The 20,443-nt window shown below is 47.6% G+C and overlaps 1 protein-coding gene across 1 annotated transcript; it reads left to right on the plus strand.

Moving 5' to 3' along the window:
* The first annotated feature begins 1,644 nt into the window (after positions 1–1,644).
* On the plus strand, positions 1,645–19,842 carry SMAGP (small cell adhesion glycoprotein). Its single transcript, XM_058682230.1, has 5 exons — positions 1,645–1,653; positions 2,475–2,866; positions 3,581–3,639; positions 18,278–18,358; positions 19,081–19,842. Exons 1-5 carry the CDS (start codon positions 1,645–1,647, stop codon positions 19,257–19,259), a joined length of 720 nt encoding a protein of 239 aa, XP_058538213.1. The 3' UTR covers positions 19,260–19,842.
* Positions 19,843–20,443: the final 601 nt, after the last annotated feature.

The following is a 20,443-nucleotide window of genomic DNA, read 5'->3' on the forward strand; positions in this document are numbered from 1 at the left end:
TCCTATAAGGCATCCCATCCCTGTGGCACTCAGAATCACAACTGGGAGCGATACTCCAGGGCTACTGGCAGGGGTGACGCTGGGAATACAGGCCCTTAGCTGTCCAAGGCCTTCCATGACCTGCTTGGAATTGCCCCTCCCACATTCATCTGGCAAAATCCAATTCATGCCTTTTCTCCGCAAGGCTTTCCTGCCTAGGAAAGGGGTGTGCCAGAGAGGACTTCTAGGGACTTATAGTCTTAAGGGGGGGGGAGGCGGGGGGAAGCACCCAAAGTAACTGGTACCACAGAGGCACTACTGACGTGCAGATATTTACTAGATTGTGAGATGGACACTTCATCTGCATATGGTCCCAGGAAGACAGGGGAAAGGGCCAGTATGCTGGGCATTAACGAAGAATTTTGCTTATTTAGGGAAGATAGTCCCGACGAGGAACCAAATCGTTTACCCTGATTTACAAAACGGTAAAGTTGTCCAGGGGAAAGGCTAGGATTGAGAAGACTGCCGTCCTGGCAGCAGCACAAGAAGGGGCTAGAAGCCAATACCTTGGGCAGAGATGAGTATCTCTTATTCCCTGCCCTGAGGCCCCTGAGGTCTGTTGACCAAAGAATGGCTGCTCCAGTTTCTGAAGTTTAGCATTTAATCCTTAGAGAACACTCACCACCAATGAGGCTCCATTCGTCATCTGTCTGTATGCATCTCCATATAAAATGAATTGCAAGAACATCACCCGACAGTCCCTGCCTTCCAGTAATGTGAAGGACAGCATTGACAGACTAGGTGAGATACCTAGAGAACACTGGAAACATGACACATCCAGGATATATAGGCTATACCAAAGAACAGAATACACCTGATGCTTACGGTATTGCTGTTTTATGCTCAATTAGGTGCTGAGCATATGCATATTGGATCTCCTTCTTCTGCATGTTTATGCTTTTAAAATGAATGGTAGGTATGTGCCAACACGGATAAAATCACGTACCTGCAAACCTTTTGAGGTTACAGACCGCTAGTGGGGGAGGGGCAGAGAGGGGGACACAGAATCCAAGGCAGGCTCCAGGCTCTGAGCTGTCAGCACAGAGCTGGACATGGGGCTTGAACTCATGAGCCATAAGATCCTGACCTGAGCCGAAGTCAGGTTCTTAACCGACTGAGCCATCCAGGCACTGGCTAACTTATATACATCTTGCCTCCATGTTACTTTCTTTGTCTTTCTTGGCTGGATTGGTAGTTTTCCCATACATGGGCTTTCTTTTGCCTCACTGATACCTACTGTGCCTTTAAAGATATATTTAAATAAAATGAATTTCATCAACTTACTCTTTTCCCTCTGTTTTTTACCAACCAAATAATATCTTTAGGAATGAAAGCAACTACCCTTGCTTATTTGTGTCTTTGCTTTTTTTCTCACACTATGCCTCTATTCTCTGAGACTTTCTCCGTCAGTCTTTGTTCCCCAAATGAACATGCACAAGATCGGTCCATCAGTGTATATAAATACTGATTTCCAAACCAGAGAACTCCTCACTGGAATAAGGAAGCAAGGAAGTCTGTATCACTGGAATGGAAGGCAGAATAAACCACTTGAGTTCTAAGTAGGAAGTCAATATAAAAATGGCTACCACTTATTGAGCACTTACTATGTGCCAGGTAATGTTCTAATGCTTTAGGTGTATTAACATTCGATCCTCCACCACCCCCAGTAACTCCAAGAAAGAGGTACTGCCCTAGAGGGAGAAATGAAACCAAGGTCGCTTGTCCAAGATCACACAGCAGGGCGGATGGCAGAGCCTGTGTTTATACTATTACATCCTTAGTCATTGACTTCATTAATATGAGAACATTTCCTGCCACAGAGAAGTGAGTCAAGATGGCTTAAGTGTGGCACTGATTAACAGGTTGAGATTCTTACCAGGTGCTAGAAGTGTGGCCGTGAAATGGCTTCATTTCAGGGATGAGAGAACAGATTTTAGAGATGTTAAGTAATTCGCCCAAAAGTCATACAGCTAACAAGCCGCGGCGCTGGGACCGTTTGAATCCAAAGTCCGTGACGCTCTTACCCTCTATACTACACAGCCTCGGAAGAATGTCAGAGGAGGAAGATCCGGATGGGGCCCCGCTTCCCTCCCCCTCCGAGCCTCCCGGCTTCCCGGCCGCGGGAAGCTCCAAGCTTTCTGGACGCGGACCTGTTTACGTAAACGATACGCAAACGCAAGTAAACGTGATTTTCCGCGTTTGCTGGGAGTTCAAATTCCGTCGATCGGGGGAAAGCGGACAGATCTCAGTTATCCCAGTTCCGATCCCACGCCGTCTGGAGCCTCGGGACGAGGGAGGAAGCGGCTCCGGATGGAGAGGAAAGTGACAATCGGACGAGGAAAAGCAGCCTTTCCTCCCGGGGGAGCAGCGGCGGCCGGGCGGGCAGAGGGAACCTGCAGAGGGCGGTTTCTCTCCTCTTTTCCTGTCCCACCCAGTCGGCCGGCCCCCCCACCCCCACTCCCGGCCGGCCTCCGCAGCTAGCTCCGCGCCCCGGTCCGCGGCTTCCTGCCGCTCGGTGTCCCTCGACGGCCCTCGGCGAATCTCCGCCGTTCCCGCCCCCCGGAGAGTTCAAAAGGACGCGCGGAGCGGCGCCGGGCCCTTTCCGCGGCAGCCCGTCCGACAGGGAAGGTGAGCACGCGGAGGAGGGCACCTGGGGAGGGCGGGAGGCCCAGCCGAACCCGGGGGCCGCGAGCACACGGCAGTCGCCTCGGCCGCGGGAGCGACGCCAGCCCAGAGCGGCCGGAGCCTTCCGTCGCGGCCGCTCGGAAACGCCCGCCCCGGACGGCCGGACTCATGCGCCGCGGGCTGCCCCGGGAGCCTTGTGCCGGTAACGCTGGAGGGGCGGGGCCGAGGCCGAGTCGCCGGGTCCGCGCCGCGCCAGCCCCGACGTCCGCGCGGGGCCAAGCGGGGCTCGGCGTTAGTGGCCGGCGGGCGGGGTGCGGCAGGGGGTGCGCGGACGGCGCAGCGTGACGGGGAAGGGACGACTGAGGGGAGCGGGCCAGGGCCTGACGGCGGCTGGTCGGGGACGGGCCCGAAGGCGACTGAGGCCCCTCACCTCCACCTTCTGGTGCCTGGCTCCCCGCCCCCAGGCCCCGACCCTGCCCCCACGCGGGCCCGGGAGCCGGTGCGTCCTGCCTTCCCGGCCCTCTCCTGACCCCTAGTGGACGGCTGGGCGCAGCCTCCAGGCTCGCGAAGCGCAGAGCACCCGTGCCTGTGGCCGGGCGAAACTGGGTGCGCTGCTAATTTGCATACCTTCGCCTAACTTTCTCAGGCCGGGAGAGATCCCTTAGGTAAATGTGGTTGGTGGCCGAGTGAAAGGATCTCGGGGTGGCACGTTCAAAGGCAGCGTCCGCCAAGTACCAGAGATCTCGGCTCTGCTCTTGGTACCTCCAGCCCGAAGATGTGCTCAGGGAAACCCAAAGAGAAGGGTTTAGGACTAGCCCCATGAGGGAAGGGACCCACGAAAACCTGGCCCCAAAGGCTCTCCAGCGCCAGGTAGGGGCCCATCCACCTCATGCCGTCTTTGTCCCTCTTCCCACAGATCTGCTCTCTCTCCACTTGCTGCGATGACTAGCCTGCTAACCACGCCTTCTCCAGGAGGTAGGTGAAGGCCTTTCCTAATACTAATGGTAGAGACATTCGTCTACCCCCAGCCCAGGCCTGGAATTCCCTGAGGCCTCAGCCCAGATCTCCGTGCTCACCTCCAAAGGGCCTGGAAGGCCCAGAGGGCAACCAGAGTGGTTACTTTGGTGCGGTTTGAATCTGAAATCGCGGGGACCTGGGCTGGTCTCCGACACTGCCACTTAAAACTTTGTGACCTTGAGTGAGTGATCTACCCTCAAAGCTCCAGTTTTCTCATCTGTAAAATGGGGGAAATAGTGCCTATCTTGCGAGGTTATTATGAGATACCACATATAAAACACCTAGCAACAGTGTCCCATATCTAGTAAGCATTCAGTAACGTTGGTAACAAACAAGTGCTTGTTAGAGACCCACATTTTCCTGGAAAGGAATTCTGTCTGTTTTTGTTTTGTTTTTTTAAATGTTTGTTTATTTTTGAGAGAGAGCGCGGGGGAGGAGCAGAGAGAGGGAGACAAGCAGGCTCTGCGCTGTCAGCCCAGAGTCCAGAGCCCAATGTGGGGCTTAAACTCACAGATCGTGAGATCTTGACCTGAGCCGAAGTCAGACACTTAACCAGCTGAGCCACCCAGGTGCCCCTGCCTGCTTTTTAATTCCACTCCTCTGATGCTACGCTCCAGGATCAAAACCCATTGTTTCTTGCAGGCAGGGATCCACCTCTCCTCACTCTGAGAACAGATTCCCACCTTTTGTTCCGTAACCAAGCTGAGCCAGACAAACCATCAGATAGTCACTGATTGTGTTTTCGTTGTGTACTCATTTAGGGTCGGGGGTGGGGAACAAAACCTTGGTTGGTCTATACACCTTTGTTTTCATATACACAGCCTCATTCGTCATTAGGACCGACATTATCTACTATACTGATGTGGCATGTGACAACCCCAGGGAAGTCTAAGACAGTGTCTTCTGTAACTGGTGATGCGCACTATTCACAATGTTCGTTGTCCAGTGAGAGATGAGGAAAGGGAGAAGTGGCTAGAAGTCCAGATTGGTCAGCAAAGGCTTCGTGAGTGGGGAATGGGATGGAGTACTTACGCTTAAAGAGTCGATGAGGTTTGTACACAGCAAGAAGGGCACAGTGGGTGTTCCGGATCAGGTTCGTGCCTTGTGCGAAACCACCAAGACTGCATTTGTCCTGGACGGTGTTCTGGAGGAGAGGGCAGAGGACCGTGAGAATAAACCTCCCCGAGGGAAAAGAGGTGATGCTTGGGCAGCTAACTGAGGAATTAAGACCTGGGTAAATTCTCTTCTTTCCTTTTTTTAATTTGTGGTAAAATACAGATACTATAAATGTTACAATTTTAACCACGTTTTGGTAGCCCAGTGGTATTAAATACTGATTAACATTCACACTGTTGGGCAATCATCGTGACGGCCCATCTCCAGAACTTTGTCATCTTCCCACACTGAAACTGTGTATTGATTAAGCAATAACCCCCCACTGCCCCGCCCTCCAGCGCCTAATGACCAGCAATATGCTTTCTATCTGTAGAAATTTGACGAGGTACCTCATGTAAGTGGAATCATACAATATTTGTCCTTTTCTGTCTGGCTCTCTTAACATGTCTAGGGTTCATCCATGCTGCACCATGTGTCAGAATTTCTCTCCTTTTAAGGCTGAATAATAGCACGCATACATCATTATACATATATATATGATACATCATTTTGTGTATCCATTCACCCATCAATAGATTGCTTTCACCTTTTGGCTACTGTGAATAAGGCTGCTGTGAATATGAATGACTTCTCGAGTACCTGCTTTCAGTTCTTTTGGGTACATTCCCAGTAGTGAAATTGCTGGATCATGTGGTGTTTCTGTTTAATTTTTTGAGGAGCGACCATACTGTTTACCATCGACGCACAAAGGTTCCAATTTCTCTGCATCCTTAACAGCACTCTTCTTTTCTTTCCTTCTTTTTTTGCATATCTCCTTTGCAGATATGTCGATTCAAGTCCTTGGCCGTTTTTTAATTGGCTGGTTTTGTGGTTGTCGTTGAGTTTTATATTTGTATTCTTGACCCAACGAGCGACGTGAATGAAGTGGTATTCTGGGATGTATCATACAGCCCCCCATTCATGGGGTTCAAGCAAACAAAAGTTCCTTGACAGGGACAGGGAAATCACAGACAGGGGGAGGGCTTGTACTTTGAAGGATGGGATAATTGAGAGTCTTGCTTGTGGCTTCCCCGCCTCCCCACCTATGCCGCCTCACATCCCTTTTCCCTAATCTATAAAGATGTCCTAAAGGAGATCCTTTGGGAGTGTTGAAAGTGAGGACACGTTATGGCTTTCAGAGGCCCTTGGTACTTTTGCCTTTGTGAGCCCATTCTTCCATTAAAAAATATATTTACATTTATATAAAATTGTAGTTTTTAAGCTTGCATAGTGGCTGTATCACAGCCAACGCTATGATATTGAAGGTGTGATTATTGCTAATTGAAAAATTGTTTTACAACCGTGTTGGTATAAAGAAGAACTAATATTGATATAATGAAACCATTATTTTATATTTATAATTAATAATTGATTGATATAACAATATGACAGTTTCCTTGACCTAACATTCCATTTTTTTCTTCTGATTTTAAAAGAAATTTAAATCGCTACAATTAAAATCCTCAGAAAACACTTTGATGGGCCCCTAAAGTACTGTAGACCCTAGGCATTGTGCCTGCTGTGCCCAGCACACAAGCCGCCCTATTGAAAGCAGGGTGGAGTGGAAACTGGCATTGTGGGCTGTGTCTCCCCCTGCCCCGCGCCAGGTTAAGCCCATCTCTTGTGCCACCTAATTACACAGCCACATCCTAGGTTGTCTTCACTCTGAATTAGACCCCCCACCTTTTTCATCTTGCTTATTCCTACTCACAGCCCTGTGAACAGGTTTTATTCTCATTTTGGAGAAGCAAAAACTGACGTTTGGGGCAATGAAGAAATGTACAGAGATTAAATTCTCCCAAGGTCATGTGCCTAATAAAGGCCGAGGCAGGATTTTGTGCCAGGTCTGGTTTACTCCAAAGCCTGTGGTTTTTCTGCCATCGTACATCGCTCTCAGAGTCTCACTCCACCCCGTTGGCCCAGGCACATGAAAGAGAAGGAAGGAGAAAGGGAGCAGACTTCCAGGGCGGGTTCCCATAGAAAGGAGAACTGGGGGAGCCGCCCTTTGTTGGGCAAGCTTAGAGCAAATAAGTAGGTTGGCAAACTGAAGTGGCAAAGGATCTGATGCCTCAGTGATAAGAGATTTAGCCTGGAAACAGGGGTCACAAGGAAACCGACAGGTATCTGGGTTAACAAGAACCAAGAAAGGGTAAATAGGCAAAATAGATCTTGAAGTTCATTTGCTGTTGGTTAGGATTTGGGTGGAGCCTCAAATCTTACTGTGGTCCTGTACCCTAAGCCTCCCGCCTGAACGAAAAATGGTGTTACAGTCCTTCCATGTCTGAGAAGGGAAGGAAGAGAGTAACATCATTATTCCTTTATTTGGACAGGGAGACAGGAGAGAAGCAGGGTAGGAACAGGAGATGATGGTGGGAAAGCTATAAGCCATTTACCCCCTTTTTTTGCCAGGCTTCCTGAACTTAAGTTTACTTGGTTGTTGTTTCCTTTTTCTTTTGTTTAATTTTTTTTTAAATGTTTATTAATTTTTGAGACAGAGAGAGACAGAGTGCAAGCAGGGGTGGGGCAGAGAGAGAGGAAGACACAGAATCCGAACCAGGCTCCAGGCTCCGAGCTGTCAGCACAGAGCCCGATGCGGGGCTCGAACCCACAAACCTTGAGATCATGACCTGAGCCAAAGTCAGACGCTTAACCGCCTGAGCCACCCAGGTGCCCCTGTTGTTTATTTTTTCATTAAAAAGCTATTACATGCAAGACGCCTGGGTGGCTCAGTCGGTTAAGCGTCCACCTCTTGGTTTCAGCTCAGGTCGTGATCTCACGGTTCGTGGGATGGAGCCCCGCATCCCGGCAACAGCACAGAGTCGGCTTGGGATTCTCTCTCTCCCTCTCCCTCTCTGCCCCTCCCCTGCTGGTGCTCGCTCTGTCTGTCTGTCTGTCTCTCTCTCTCCAAATAAATAAATAAACAATTTTAAAAATTATTTTTTTAAAAAAAGCTGTGACATGCCACTTAAGGAGTAGCCTTCTAGACCTTTTCGGTGTATACGCAGACATATGTGTATGTGTGTGTGTGTGTACGTTTATAGTTTCATTTTAATTTACTTTTTTTCAAACACGTAATCATATTACACATTACTGCCCTAGCAATTTGCTTCTTTCATCTAACCGTATATCCTGTGTCAGTAATAGCAGATCTAACCACGTTCCTTTTAACAACTGTATAGTGTTTCCAGAATGAATGGCCTGTAATTTATTTAATCATCCCCCTGCCGATAGACATTCAGATATGTGTCAACTCTTGCGAACAGTGCTATAGTGAACACCCTTTCCATTCTGCAGTAAAACTCCAGGAACCAAACCCAGTGGACATGTAAACAAAATGGCTAGCTAGGAGTAGAGCAGAGATGTTTCCAGAACCTGGAGAGCTGGTACTGTGCGGTGGAAAGAACCTTGAAATAAGGAGATAGATTTGAAGCCCAACTCAGCCAACTGCCGAGTAACTCTGGGCTGCTTGATGCAGTTTGCTGAGCTCGTACATAATGATAACACCAACCCTGCTTACATCACCACCGTGGGGTGGAGAGAAAATAATGTATGTTATAATGTATAAAGTGCAAATATAGACTACAGTTTTGTTTTTTTAATTTTATGTAGGCTCCATGCCCCACATGGGGCTTAAACTCACAACCCTGAGGTTAAGGGGCACCTGGGTGGCTCAGTCGGTTAAGCTTCTGACTCTTGGACTTGGGCTCAGGTCATGATCGCGAGGTTTGTGAGTTTGAGCCCCACATCGTCTTTGGGCTCCGCAGTGATAGGCCGGAGCCTGCTTGGAATTCTCTCTCCCTCTCTCTCTGCTCCTCCCCCGCTTGCTCCCTATGTCTCTCAAAACCCTGAGATTAAGAGTCACAGGCTCTACCAATTGAGCCAGCCAGGCACCCCCATAGGTTACAGTTGTGACACTTGAAGCCTGAAGACCCTAGCTCATTAGCACCTAGGATACCCCGTGACCTTTAGTGGAGTGGAGTTCAAAATTCGATTTAAAAAAAAAAAAAAAAAAAAAAAAGTAAACATTTTATTTTGGAGGAATTTAGATTTGTAGAAAAGGTGCAAAAATAATGCAGAGAGTTCCCATGTACTCTTCAGCCAGTTTTCCTATTGTCAGTATCTTACATGACCATGGCACGTTGCAAAAACCAACACATTAACATCGGTATAATCCTGATAACTAAACTAGAGACTTCACTGAGATTTCACCAGTTCAGAAATTTGATTTCCAAGAAAACTCTTTAAAAATTTTTTTTTCCAACGTTTTTTATTTATTTTTGGGACAGAGAGAGACAGAGCATGAACGGGGGAGGGGCAGAGAGAGAGGGAGACACAGAATCGGAAACAGGTTCCAGGCTCCGAGCCATCAGCCCAGAGCCCGACGCGGGGCTCGAACTCACGGACCGCGAGATCGTGACCTGGCTGAAGTCGGACGCTTAACCGACTGCGCCACCCAGGCGCCCCTGATTTCGAAGAAAATTCTAAAGGAACACTTTCACTTTATAAAAATTCCAAAATTGGGGCGCCTGGGTGGCTCAGTTAAGTGTCCCAACTTCGGCTCAGGTCATGATCTCAAGGTTTGTGAGTTCCAGCCCCGCGTCAGGCTCTGTGCTGACAGCTCAGAGCCTGGAGCCTGCTTCGGATTCTGTGTCTCCCTCTCTCTCTGCCCCTCCCCTGCTTGTGCTCTGTCTCTTTCAAAAATAAATAAACATTAAAAAAAATTTTTTTTTTTTAATTCCAAAATTAAGGCTGAGAAAGTTCCTGAGGGTCAGCTAGTTCACCCACCCATTCTGTGCTAAAATTCTCTCTCCAGTACCCCATGAAGCATGTGACCCGTTTTGCTCTTCCTGCCCGGGGGGGGGGGGGGGGGGGACCTCTCTCTCCCATTAGTTTCCACCAGTGGTCCTCTTGCACAGGCCATCCCTTGGCATATTCGAAGATAATATTCAAATTCTGGGCTCTCCCTAAGTGTTCTGTCTGGACTTTGTCTTACAAGCTTTCCTTATCTGATACAGTTTCCAAGCCTTTCATTATTTTGGCTGTTCACCATTATTTTGGCTGTCACACCCTGATGCAGCTCTGCAGTCTAAGAGTGGCACAAAGTAGGTCCACATTGTTACCTCCATTATTAGAGACCATATTTATATTAACGGGGGCCTAAGATGACAGCAAGTTAAAAAAAATTTTTTTTATTTATTTTTTTTATTTTTGAGAGAGAGAGAAAAAAAATACATGAACAGGGAAGAGGAAGAGAGACAGAGGGGGACAGAGGATCCAAAGTAGGCTCTTGCTGACAGCAGAGAGAGAGCCCAGTGCGGGGCTCGAACTCATGAACTGTGAGATCATGACCTGGGCTGAAGCCGGATGCTTAACCAACTGAGCCACCCAGGCGCCCCTAACTTTTTTTTTTTTTTTTTTTTTTTTAAATTTTTTTTTCAACGTTTTTTATTTATTTTTGGGACAGAGAGAGACAAAGCATGAACGGGGGAGGGGCAGAGAGAGAGGGAGACACAGAATCCGAAACAGGCTCCAGGCTCCGAGCTGTCAGCACAGAGCCCGACGCGGGGCTCGAACTCACGGACCGCGAGATCGTGACCTGGCTGAAGTCGGCCGCTTAACCGACTGCGCCACCCAGGCGCCCCTTAACTTTTTTTAAGATTGTAAAAGAACAGGTGACCCTTGAACAACATGGGGATTAGGGACACCAACCTCCACACAGTCAAAAATCCATGTATAGGGGCACCTGGGTGGCTCAGTCAGTTAAGCGTCTGACTTCGGCTCAGGTCATGATCTCACAGTTCATGAGTTCGAGCCCCGCATCGGGCTCTGTGCTGACAGCTCAGAACCTGGAGCCTGTTTCGGATTCTGTGTCTCCCTCTCTCTCTGTCCCTCCCCTATTCATGCTCTGTCTCTCTCTGTCTCAAAAATAAATAAACGTTAAAAAAAAAAAAAAATCCATGTATAACTTTTGACTCCCCCCCAAACTTAATTACTAATAGCCTACTGTTGACCAAAAGCCTTACCAATAACACTCGATTGTATATACATATAACATATGTATATATGTATATATATATATATATATATATACATATATATATATATACACACACACAGAACGTATATTCTGTATGTTATGCATACTATACACTGTATTCTTACAGTAAAGTAAGCTAGAGAAAAGAAAATGTTATTAGGAAAATCATGAGGAAGAGAAAATACATTTACAGTACTATATTGTATTCTGGGGGGGGAATCCTCCTGAGAAGTAGATCCACGCAGTTGAAAAGCATGTAGAAGAAATTACAAATCATCGAAAATTCCACCACCTAGCTATCACTCTTGTTGCCATTTTGGGGTATACCCTTCTAGTACCAGTTGCTTTCCACTGATCTCACTGTAAGTCTTTATATATGCTACTGCTAAGCCATGGCGCCCCCCTTCTTTCTTCATGAGTAGTTGGTTTGCTGAACCTAAGACCGAGGACTCTTGTCGAATTCTCATCTTGTTCAATTTGGCCCATTTCTGCAGTTAGTTGAAATCTCTCTGTTCATCAGTTTACTGGTTGCCCCTCTTGCTTGGAGACTTGCACAAATTTGTGGAACCTTCCCTGGGCCTGCAGGAGTCTGCCTTTACCCAAAGGGCACTGAGCCCTTCCACACTAAGCTCGTGTAGAAGGCACCAGTAAAGCAGATCACCAAAAAAAGATCCTAAAGATCTTGCAAAGGATTTACCATGCAGTGTCTTACAAGGCAAGCAAAAAAGGCAGAGTTACTATCAGAAGGGAAAAATGATATTGAACTTTCTTATACCTATCTTACGACATAAGATCTTTATTTTGAATTACAGAGGGACCTTAAATTTAGAACCGGCGTGGTTTGACATAATAGTATCAATTCAGAAAGAACCGAGGTCAGATCCCAGCGGAAGACCCTGTGGTTACACGTGCATCACTTTGTTCCTTGATGGTCAATCACTTCTCCACTTAGGCCTTAGAGCCAGCCTGTACTGCTCCACAGAACGTTAGAAACAGTCTTACCCATGCTCTGTGATAAGAGGCTATTTACTCCTACCGCACCTTTCAACTCTCCTTAAACTCCAGTCCCCATCCTCACTCTCAGTTGATGACCTTGCGTTCTATTTTCTTGAGCAAATTAAACTTCTCAGAAAGAACTGCCAGAAGCTCCCACCGCCCCCGCGCACCTGCCGCCTGCCCCCGTGCGTGCCATTGACGCCAGATCTCTGCTCCTCCTACAGCCAGCCAGTGTCTCTGTGCACTGGGTCCCGTCCCTGTCAAGGACGTGGTTGGAGCCACTCTCCTCCCTCACGTATCACCAGCTGTTCCCTCTCTGAGTTATTCCTATCCATAAATAAACATGCTGTCATTTCTCCCATCCTTAAAAAAATAAACAAAAACCCTGAACTCCCATCCCCCTCCCACTACAGCCCCATTGCTCTGCTCATATTTACAGGAAAAAGTTTATCTATATTCTGCTCCCAGTTCCTCCTCTTCCATTTTTTTTTTTTTTCTTTCCTTGAATCCACTGTAAACCAGGGCCTTTGACGCCAGATTTCACTACAACTTGTGTTGTCCGGGTCATGACAACATGTGAGCCCTGCGTGGTCAAACCCAGTAATGCTAGTACCTGATCTGTTTGGCTGTTACTCCTCAGTCTCCTTTGCTCTTTCCTTTGTGGGCTCAGCCCTTGGGCCTGCATATTGGTACTTGTTCCCTTGGTGATCTCACACACTCTCGAGGGCTTTAATATGCTGACTTTTTAAACCTCCAGTCCAGACCTCTTCCCAAAATTCCAGTCTTAACATCTGCACTTGGATGTCTAATAAGCAGTCGTGTCCAGAATTGAATTCTGATCTTCCCTTCCACATCTGTTCCTCCTGCAGGCTTCCCATCTCCCAACACCATGCCCTCCAGTTACTCAGTCCCAAAACCTTGCCGTCACCCTTGCCAGAATCCCACCACTTTCTCACTGGGCTGCCACTAGACCCAGTCAGTGCTTTCAAGCCAGTAGAAAAAGTCACCCCTTTTGGGTGGATGCAGCTGTGGCCTTGGGGAGGGTACAACAACCTGCTTCTACCCCTGTCCTATCTTCCCACAGCCCCTTGTCCACACGGCAAAGGGATCCTTTAAAATCAGTTTCTGTTTGGGGGCACCTGCAGGGTTGGGATTCAGTTGGTTAAGGGTCCGGCTCTTGATCTCAGCTCAGGCCTTGATCTCAGGGTTGTGGGTTCAAGCCCCACATTGGGGCTCTAAAAAAAAAAAAAAAAAATCAGCTTCTGTTTCAGTTACCCATTGCTGCATCACAAACCTCAACAACCAGTGGCTTACAATAAGAACAATTTTATTATTTCTTACAATTCTGTGGGACTGCTGGCACACTTCTGCTGGTTTCGTCTGTGCCCATTCCCGCAGCTTCAGTTGGCTGGAAGGTCCAAAACAGGCTCCCTCACACATCTAGCAGCTGCTTCTAGCTGTCAGCCGAGCGTGGGGTGCCTCAGTTTCCCCACGTGGAGCCTCTCATCCTCCTGTGGGCTACATCGGGCTTCTTCACAACATGGTGGTCTCATCGTTTCAAAAGTGTGGTCTTTGGGGACGCCTGGCTGGCTCGGTTGGTTAAGTGACAGACTTTGGCTCAGGTCATGTAATTGTGTTCATGAGCTCAGTTCATGTCATGAATTCGAGCCTCCGGGAGTCAGGCTCTCTGTTGTCAGTGCAGAACCCGCTTCAGATCCACTGTCTCCCTCTCTCTCTCTACCCCTCCCCTTGAACACTTTCTCTCAAAAAGGAATAAACATTAAAAAAGAAGAAGAAGAAGTATGGTCTTTGGAATTTCAGCCCCACCCCACCCCCCTGCCGTCCCCAGACCCACCAAATCAGAATCTGCATTTTAACAAGATCCTCAGGAGATTCTTATGTACCACAGAGGCTGAAAAGCACTGCTTTGAGATATAAATCCAGTCCCTGCTCAAAAACCTCTAAAGGTTCTCATTTCAGTCACTGAAAAAGCCAAAATATACAGCCCCTTTAATTCCATCTCCTCTTGCTGGCATCCCCCCCTCCACCATGACCTCCATGCCATGCCTTAACGCATGCCAAGCGTTCTACAGCCCCAGTGCTTTCCATTATTGTGGATACCCCCACCTCACACTTGCTGTTCCCTCTGCCCAGATCTCTGCCCGGCTGCCTTCCTCGCCTTCCATAGGTCTTCACTCCAGTCACTTTATCAAGAAGACTCTCCGTCTACCCCTATCCACAGGCCAAGCCCCAACCCCCTTCCTGCTCTTTTTTTCTACATAGCACCAATCATCATCTAATACAGTATATCTTTAACTTACTTAGTTTGTTGTCCATCTTTCCCTTCTCAGAATGTAAACTGTATAAAGAAAAGGTTTTTTTTTAACTATCGTAAAATTATACATAACATTTACAATATTGTGTCTATTAAGTATATTCACATTGTTGTGCAACCATCACCACCATCCATCTCCAGAAATTTCTCGTCTTCCCAGACTGACACTCTTGTACCTACTAAACAACAACTCCCCATCCCTCCTCTGCCCAGCTCCTGACAACCACCATTCTACTTTCCGTCCCTATGAACTTGACTGTTCTAGGTACCTCCTATAAGTGGAATCCATTTTGTAACACGTGTCAGAATTTCCTGTGTCCCATTATTCAGCCCTAAAACGAAGGAAATTCCGACACATGCAACAAAATGGATGAGCCTTTGTTCCTGAGAGGTGTGCTTCCTCCTTTTAGAAGTAGATTCCCAAGAGCCTTCACTTCCAAAAGAGACCATTTTCATCAGAAGTAAAAATCTGATGTTGGGTCTGCCTTCTTCATTAATCCATTGTCTTCATAGGTAAATTTCTTTGTACCTCCTTCATTCGTACTTCCTGCCTCACCAGATGGCTTTGCGTAAATGGAAACCGACCAAGAACGGCATCCAAGGAAGGCACTTCTGTTGAATCTTCTGTCTGTGAAGGTCTATTGCTGAAATGTACCCTTTAGTTGTAGCCAGCTTGCCTCTGATCACATCCAACATTAAAGTCAGGGAGGTTGCATATGAAGTAATGTGGCTCCCGCATCACGCTGACTTCACTCCCCGCTTACCAGTTGCCCTTAAGGATGCACTCTTTGTGACACCACAGTGTGTCGTTGATTGTGGCCAGCTGGTTCTTCTTCCGCCTTTATCCGTATCTTTTAAACCCTTGAACTTTCTGGAAAGTTTCTTGTGCTGCCTCATGGTTACCTTTTATGATCTCCTCCTCTCCTTCACTATTCGAAAAAAGAGGAAAGGAGGGTAGTAGGAAGTGTTAGTGTAAATACCTTGCTCGGGCTTTGGAGCGGGTAGTCCTGGATTCAGAGCTTGGCTCCATGCACTGTTCCTTCATGTGTGACATGACTCATGTCACTTAACTCCCCCAGGGCCTCCAGGTCCACATTAGCAAATAAAAACACCTACTTGGAAGTGATTGATGTTGTAAGGATTAATAAGCATGTATATAAAGCACCCAGCACAAAGCAGGGACTTAGGAAATAGCAGCTGTCATAATCGGGATCGTTTGCAGAATTTCCCAAATAGGAATCATCTTCCACCCCAGACTCTCTTTCCAGGGAGTCATATGTATCTGTCCTCTGAACCCTCACTGAGATTGAGCTCCATGGTCCGGTCCCTGGTTGACCTCATCCCTGTCACCTTTTCCAGCATCTATGACTCTGCCTCAGGTACCCAGTAGGTGCAAAGTAAATTGCTGTTGGTGGATTGAACGGAATCCTCTTAATTTTTATACTTAAGATTCTGTACATAAACTGTTCTTCTCAGGGCTTTTTGTATGTCTTATGTTTTCTCATGTTTAGGAAAGGCAAAACTGGGATGCTTGGGTGGCTCAGTCAGTTAAGGGTCCAACTCGATCTCAGCTCAGGCCTTGATCTCAGGGTCATGGGTTCAAGCCCCACATTGGGCTCCACACTGGGTGTGAAGCCTACTTACAAGAAAGAGAGAAAGAGAGTGAGAGAGAAGAAGGAAGGAAGGAAGGAAGGAAGGAAGGAAGGAAGGAAGGAAGGAAGGAAGGAAGAGAAAAAGAAAGAAAGAAAGAAAAAGAAAGAAAGAGAAAGAAAGAAAGAAAAAGAAAGTCAAAACTAAGAGCATCTGTACAGGATTCTAGAAGGTGGAGTGCAAAGGAGTGCAGCCAGCTCTGGGACGTTTGGGGGAGGAAAGTGTACATGTTAAGAGGCAGCAGTCAGAGTCTGACCAGGAGGGTAAGTTCAGGGTGTCTATCAGAAATGACATCCCATCATTTTTGCTGTATTCTGTTTGTTAGAAGTCGCTGGGTCCAGCCCATGCACAGGGAGAGGGGCTTACACAAAGGTGTAAATACCAGGTGGCAAGGATCGTCTGGAGCCGTCTCACCAGCTGCCCACCATGCTCCCATTTTGGAAATCAAGAAACTGAAGCTCAGAGAGATTTAGTAACTTCCTTAAGGGTCACCTAGTAATTTGTCGGTGCAGGGTTCCAACCGAGAGCAGCTTTTAATCACTGAGCACATAAACAAAGTCACCTTAAATAATATATTGAGTAGTAAGCATTCTGTGTCACTTCCGAGCTCTTTCAGGCTTCACCCTCACCCTGCAAAGTTGGTTAATGTCACCCCCCCATCAGCAACACTAGAGCACTTGGGTGAATGGGAGGGATGTAACCATTTGCCCAAGGCCATGGAGTGGCTGAGCTATCCATTCCTAAAGAAAGAGTGGAGAATAGTGGAGAAGGGTTTGGCCTGGCGTGGGGAGGGCGGGTGCTGTAGGCAGCTCACCTCTGCTTTGTTGCAAGACCAGGTTCATCAGGCCTCTTCTTGGCCTGTGTAAAAAAAAGACCCCTCACCACCATTGGCCCCTTTCAACACTGCTCCCAGGCTCCCAGGCCCACCACTGGTGACTTCATTACACTTGCCCTAAATGGAAACCTGCAGGTGTCAGGCATTAGACAGGAGTCACGCTCTTGCCCTGTGGTCCAGCCGCACCGGCTCTTGTCTCAGAGCTTTGACCCGGGCTCTTTTCTCTGCCTAGAATGTGCCCCACCTCTTGTCCCTCTTCCCCTGTAAACACCTACCCCTGCTTCGGCTCCCACCTCAAATCTTACTTCCTGTGGAGGCTGCACCTGCTGGAAGACTAGATCAAGCCCAAGTTACATGCTTTCCCGAGTGCCCGGCGATTTTACTTTGTTTCATGTATCGCGGTCATTAACTGTGAACCGTGGCATGGTGGAGGGTAGGCTCCGGGAAGGGACACCATTTTGCTCACCATTACATCTCCAGTGTGCCTGGCATAGTGCCTGGCAAAGGGTAGGCAGTTAATGAGTGCTGCTATTATTTATTGAATGAATATTGAATAATGCCCCCTGTTTTCCCCAGGATACCTCTGTCCTGTAGTTAACTGAACCTGGTACCTCTTCAAATCCCTACATGAAAATGCTAACTGGGGCGAGAACTAAACGGGCTCCATCTCCCTGACTGCCCGCATAAACACTTAAAAGGGACTTCTGGAGACCTGTAGTTCTGAGTGTTCCCACCCTAGGTAATGACCTTAGTGGCGGGACTTTCAGGCTCTAAAGGACAGATAGAACAATAGCAGGAGGAGGTAGGAGATGTATTTTAGGGTAGGAGAGGCCTTGTTTTGGAACCTTTTAAATTACAGGGCCTACTCTGGAAGTGTAGGAAAGGGTTTTAATAAGAGAGGAGCATTCGTTTCATTATTTTAAAATAACGTTTACAAAGAGTTTGTAAGACCATGTATTAACACTCATTTATTTTTGAGAGAGACAGACAGACAGAGCATAAGTGTGGGAGGGGCAGAGAGTGAGAGAGACACAGAATCCGAAGCAGGCTCCAGGCTCCGAGCTGTCAGCACAGAGCCCAATGCGGGGCTCGAACTCATGAACTGTGAGATCATGACCTGAGCCCTTAACTAAGCCACCCACGTGCCCCACAATAGCTTACCTTTATTGAGTTACTTACTACCTGTCACAACAAGCCTATAAAGTAGATACTTTTATCTCCATTTTGCAGGTGAGGAAGCTGACACATGCAGGGGGGCGGGGCGGGGGGGGGGGGTAGGTAATTTTCTGAAGGTAACAGCCAGTAAAGGACGGAGCTCGGATTCGAACCTCATCATTTAGGCTCTAGAGCCCATACTCTTAACCACTATATTAGGCAGAGAGAAACCCATCAACTTGTTCATGGTCTTTGGATGGTAGTTTATTTTCTCTTCTCTTCTCCAGGTTTTTCTATACGGATTTACTACAGGAGTTGAATGATAACTTCTTTATTAGGGAAGAGGTGGGGTGGTAAAATTTGAAGGACGGATGTATGTTTTAGGACAGAAGAATTCACCCCATTTCCCTTTTCACTTTTCTAAATTTTCCAGAAGAGCCGATGACCACCCCAATCCTGCAGACCACTGAAGCCCTGTCCCCCAAAGCCGAGGCCAGCACAGCACTCATAGCAGGTAACAAACGCCCTGAGCCAAATCCGAGAGACCTCTTGAATTCCACGGCTATCTCACTCCACAGATGGGGAACCCAGTGGCCGAACTAGGATTTTCCCTATGCAGGAAAGCACCACAGATTGGAGACCAAATCCAGTAATGGGCTCGTTTGGGCACATAGGTTATCTTACACACGCACACACGCAAGGCTGTAAAAGACTCTTAGAGGCTCTGTGCCAGAGACACTGCCGGTAAACGTGGGAAGCGGCCACAAACAGATGTAAGCGAGTACGGGCGCTACACTCCACTATGCGGGGAGAGATGAGGATGTGTGTGGTTTGTCAAGTGGGTGAGGAAGAGGATGGGAGGGATCAGAGAAATCCCTGCAGGAGGCTGTGGGTTTTAAAATGCCTTCCTCTTGGGATAAGGTATTTCCTGTTTCCCCCCTTCCTGTTTCTATCCTAATCATCAGGAACCGGTTGAGAGGGAGTTGTTTTGTCAGAAATCAAAAGCCTTGTGTCCTTAGCTTAAGTACCAAGGTACTCCGGGGGTCATGCACCATGGAAGTTGGACTTGGGGAATATGGATTTGCAAGTGGCCACCAGTTAATTAGAACCCTGGTTCTTAGAAATAGTGAGGGTGCTTATAAATAGCGAGGGAATCATCGAATTCAGGGGGCCCCATGAATTGCTGAGACATCCTCAGTCCTGAAACATGTCTGCATTTTCCCTCTCCTTTCCAAGTTGTTATCACCGTGGTCTTCCTCACCCTGCTCTCGGTCGTGATCTTGATCTTCTTTTACCTGTACAAGAACAAAGGCAGCTACGTCACCTACGAACCTGCAGAAGGCGAGCCCAGCGCCATCCTCCAAATGGAGAGTGACTCAGCCAAGGGCAGGGAGAAGGAGGAATATTTCATCTAATGACTCCCGGGCCCCAAGGAGCTTATCCAGGCTCCGGTGTTAACACACTATTTAATTTATTAGGCGCAAGTTTTATCTGAAACCAGTGAGCAGCACTGATCGATATAGGCAAACCTGAGCTCTTTCTAGGACACAGGCCCAAATGAATGCCAGCGTCACTGACACCAGGGACACAGAGGAAACTGCTCATGATGTCATTAGCCAGGCCTTTCTAATATAGCGGGTTTCTGTGGCTGCCCAAGAAGGTGGAGCTGTACCCGACAACATGAGTATGTGCCCAATCATCTTCAGTGTTTTCAAGGTCGAAGGGAAGGACAGTTAAGAGTCGCTGGCTGCTCCCCTATCCCTTACCTGGTCAACTAGTTGACAGCCTGAGCAGAGATAGTGTCCATACTAGTTCTTGCCAGGTGCTGGATACCACAGCAAAAGGCCAGACCAGGAGGGACAGACTATGGAGACCTCACCTCCTGATGAATGTGCTCCATCTCCTGAGCCTTCTTCCTTTCCATATTCCCCAACAACCTTACACTGATGCTACTATTTTTTTCACAATTAAAAATGTTTATTGATAATAGAAATCCGATTCTCGTGTGCAAGAAATAACTACCTTTATATTTTGACTTATCCAGACTTAAATTTTTTTAATGTTTATTTATTTTTGAGAGAGAGAGAGAGGGGATGGGCAGAGAGAAAGGGAGACAGGGGATCCGAAGTGGGCTCCGTGCTGACAGCAGAGCGCCCCATGCAGGGCTTACTTAATTAAACCCATGAACTGCGAGATTGTGACCTGAGCCGAAGTCTGACGCTTAACCCAGCCACCCAGGTACCCCCAGGCTTTTTTTTTTTTTTTTTTTGCTTATTTAACTCTTTTGCATATGTTCTCTCCCAAGCAGTAAGAACCCCGGGAAGTTTCAGAAGTTCCAGAACCATCTCACGAGATTGAAACAAAAATGGTGGTGGGAAGCTTGTCCCAGAGGAGTGTCATTAGAAACATCCCTGGGGTGATGAGTTAGTTTACCTTCCATCCTGGAAAGGGCCAGAATTTCCCAGACCCATTCTATGTATACAGAGAGGGCACCAGGAACTACCTCCCTACCACTTTACCCACCAATGTCCTTTGAATCAAGCCCAGAGAAGCTTCTTGGATCTTAGTCCCCAAAATTAGAGGTGTTTAAAAGATACAG

This window comes from Neofelis nebulosa, chromosome 8, assembly GCF_028018385.1.
Source record: "Neofelis nebulosa isolate mNeoNeb1 chromosome 8, mNeoNeb1.pri, whole genome shotgun sequence".
NCBI lineage: Eukaryota > Metazoa > Chordata > Mammalia > Carnivora > Felidae > Neofelis > Neofelis nebulosa.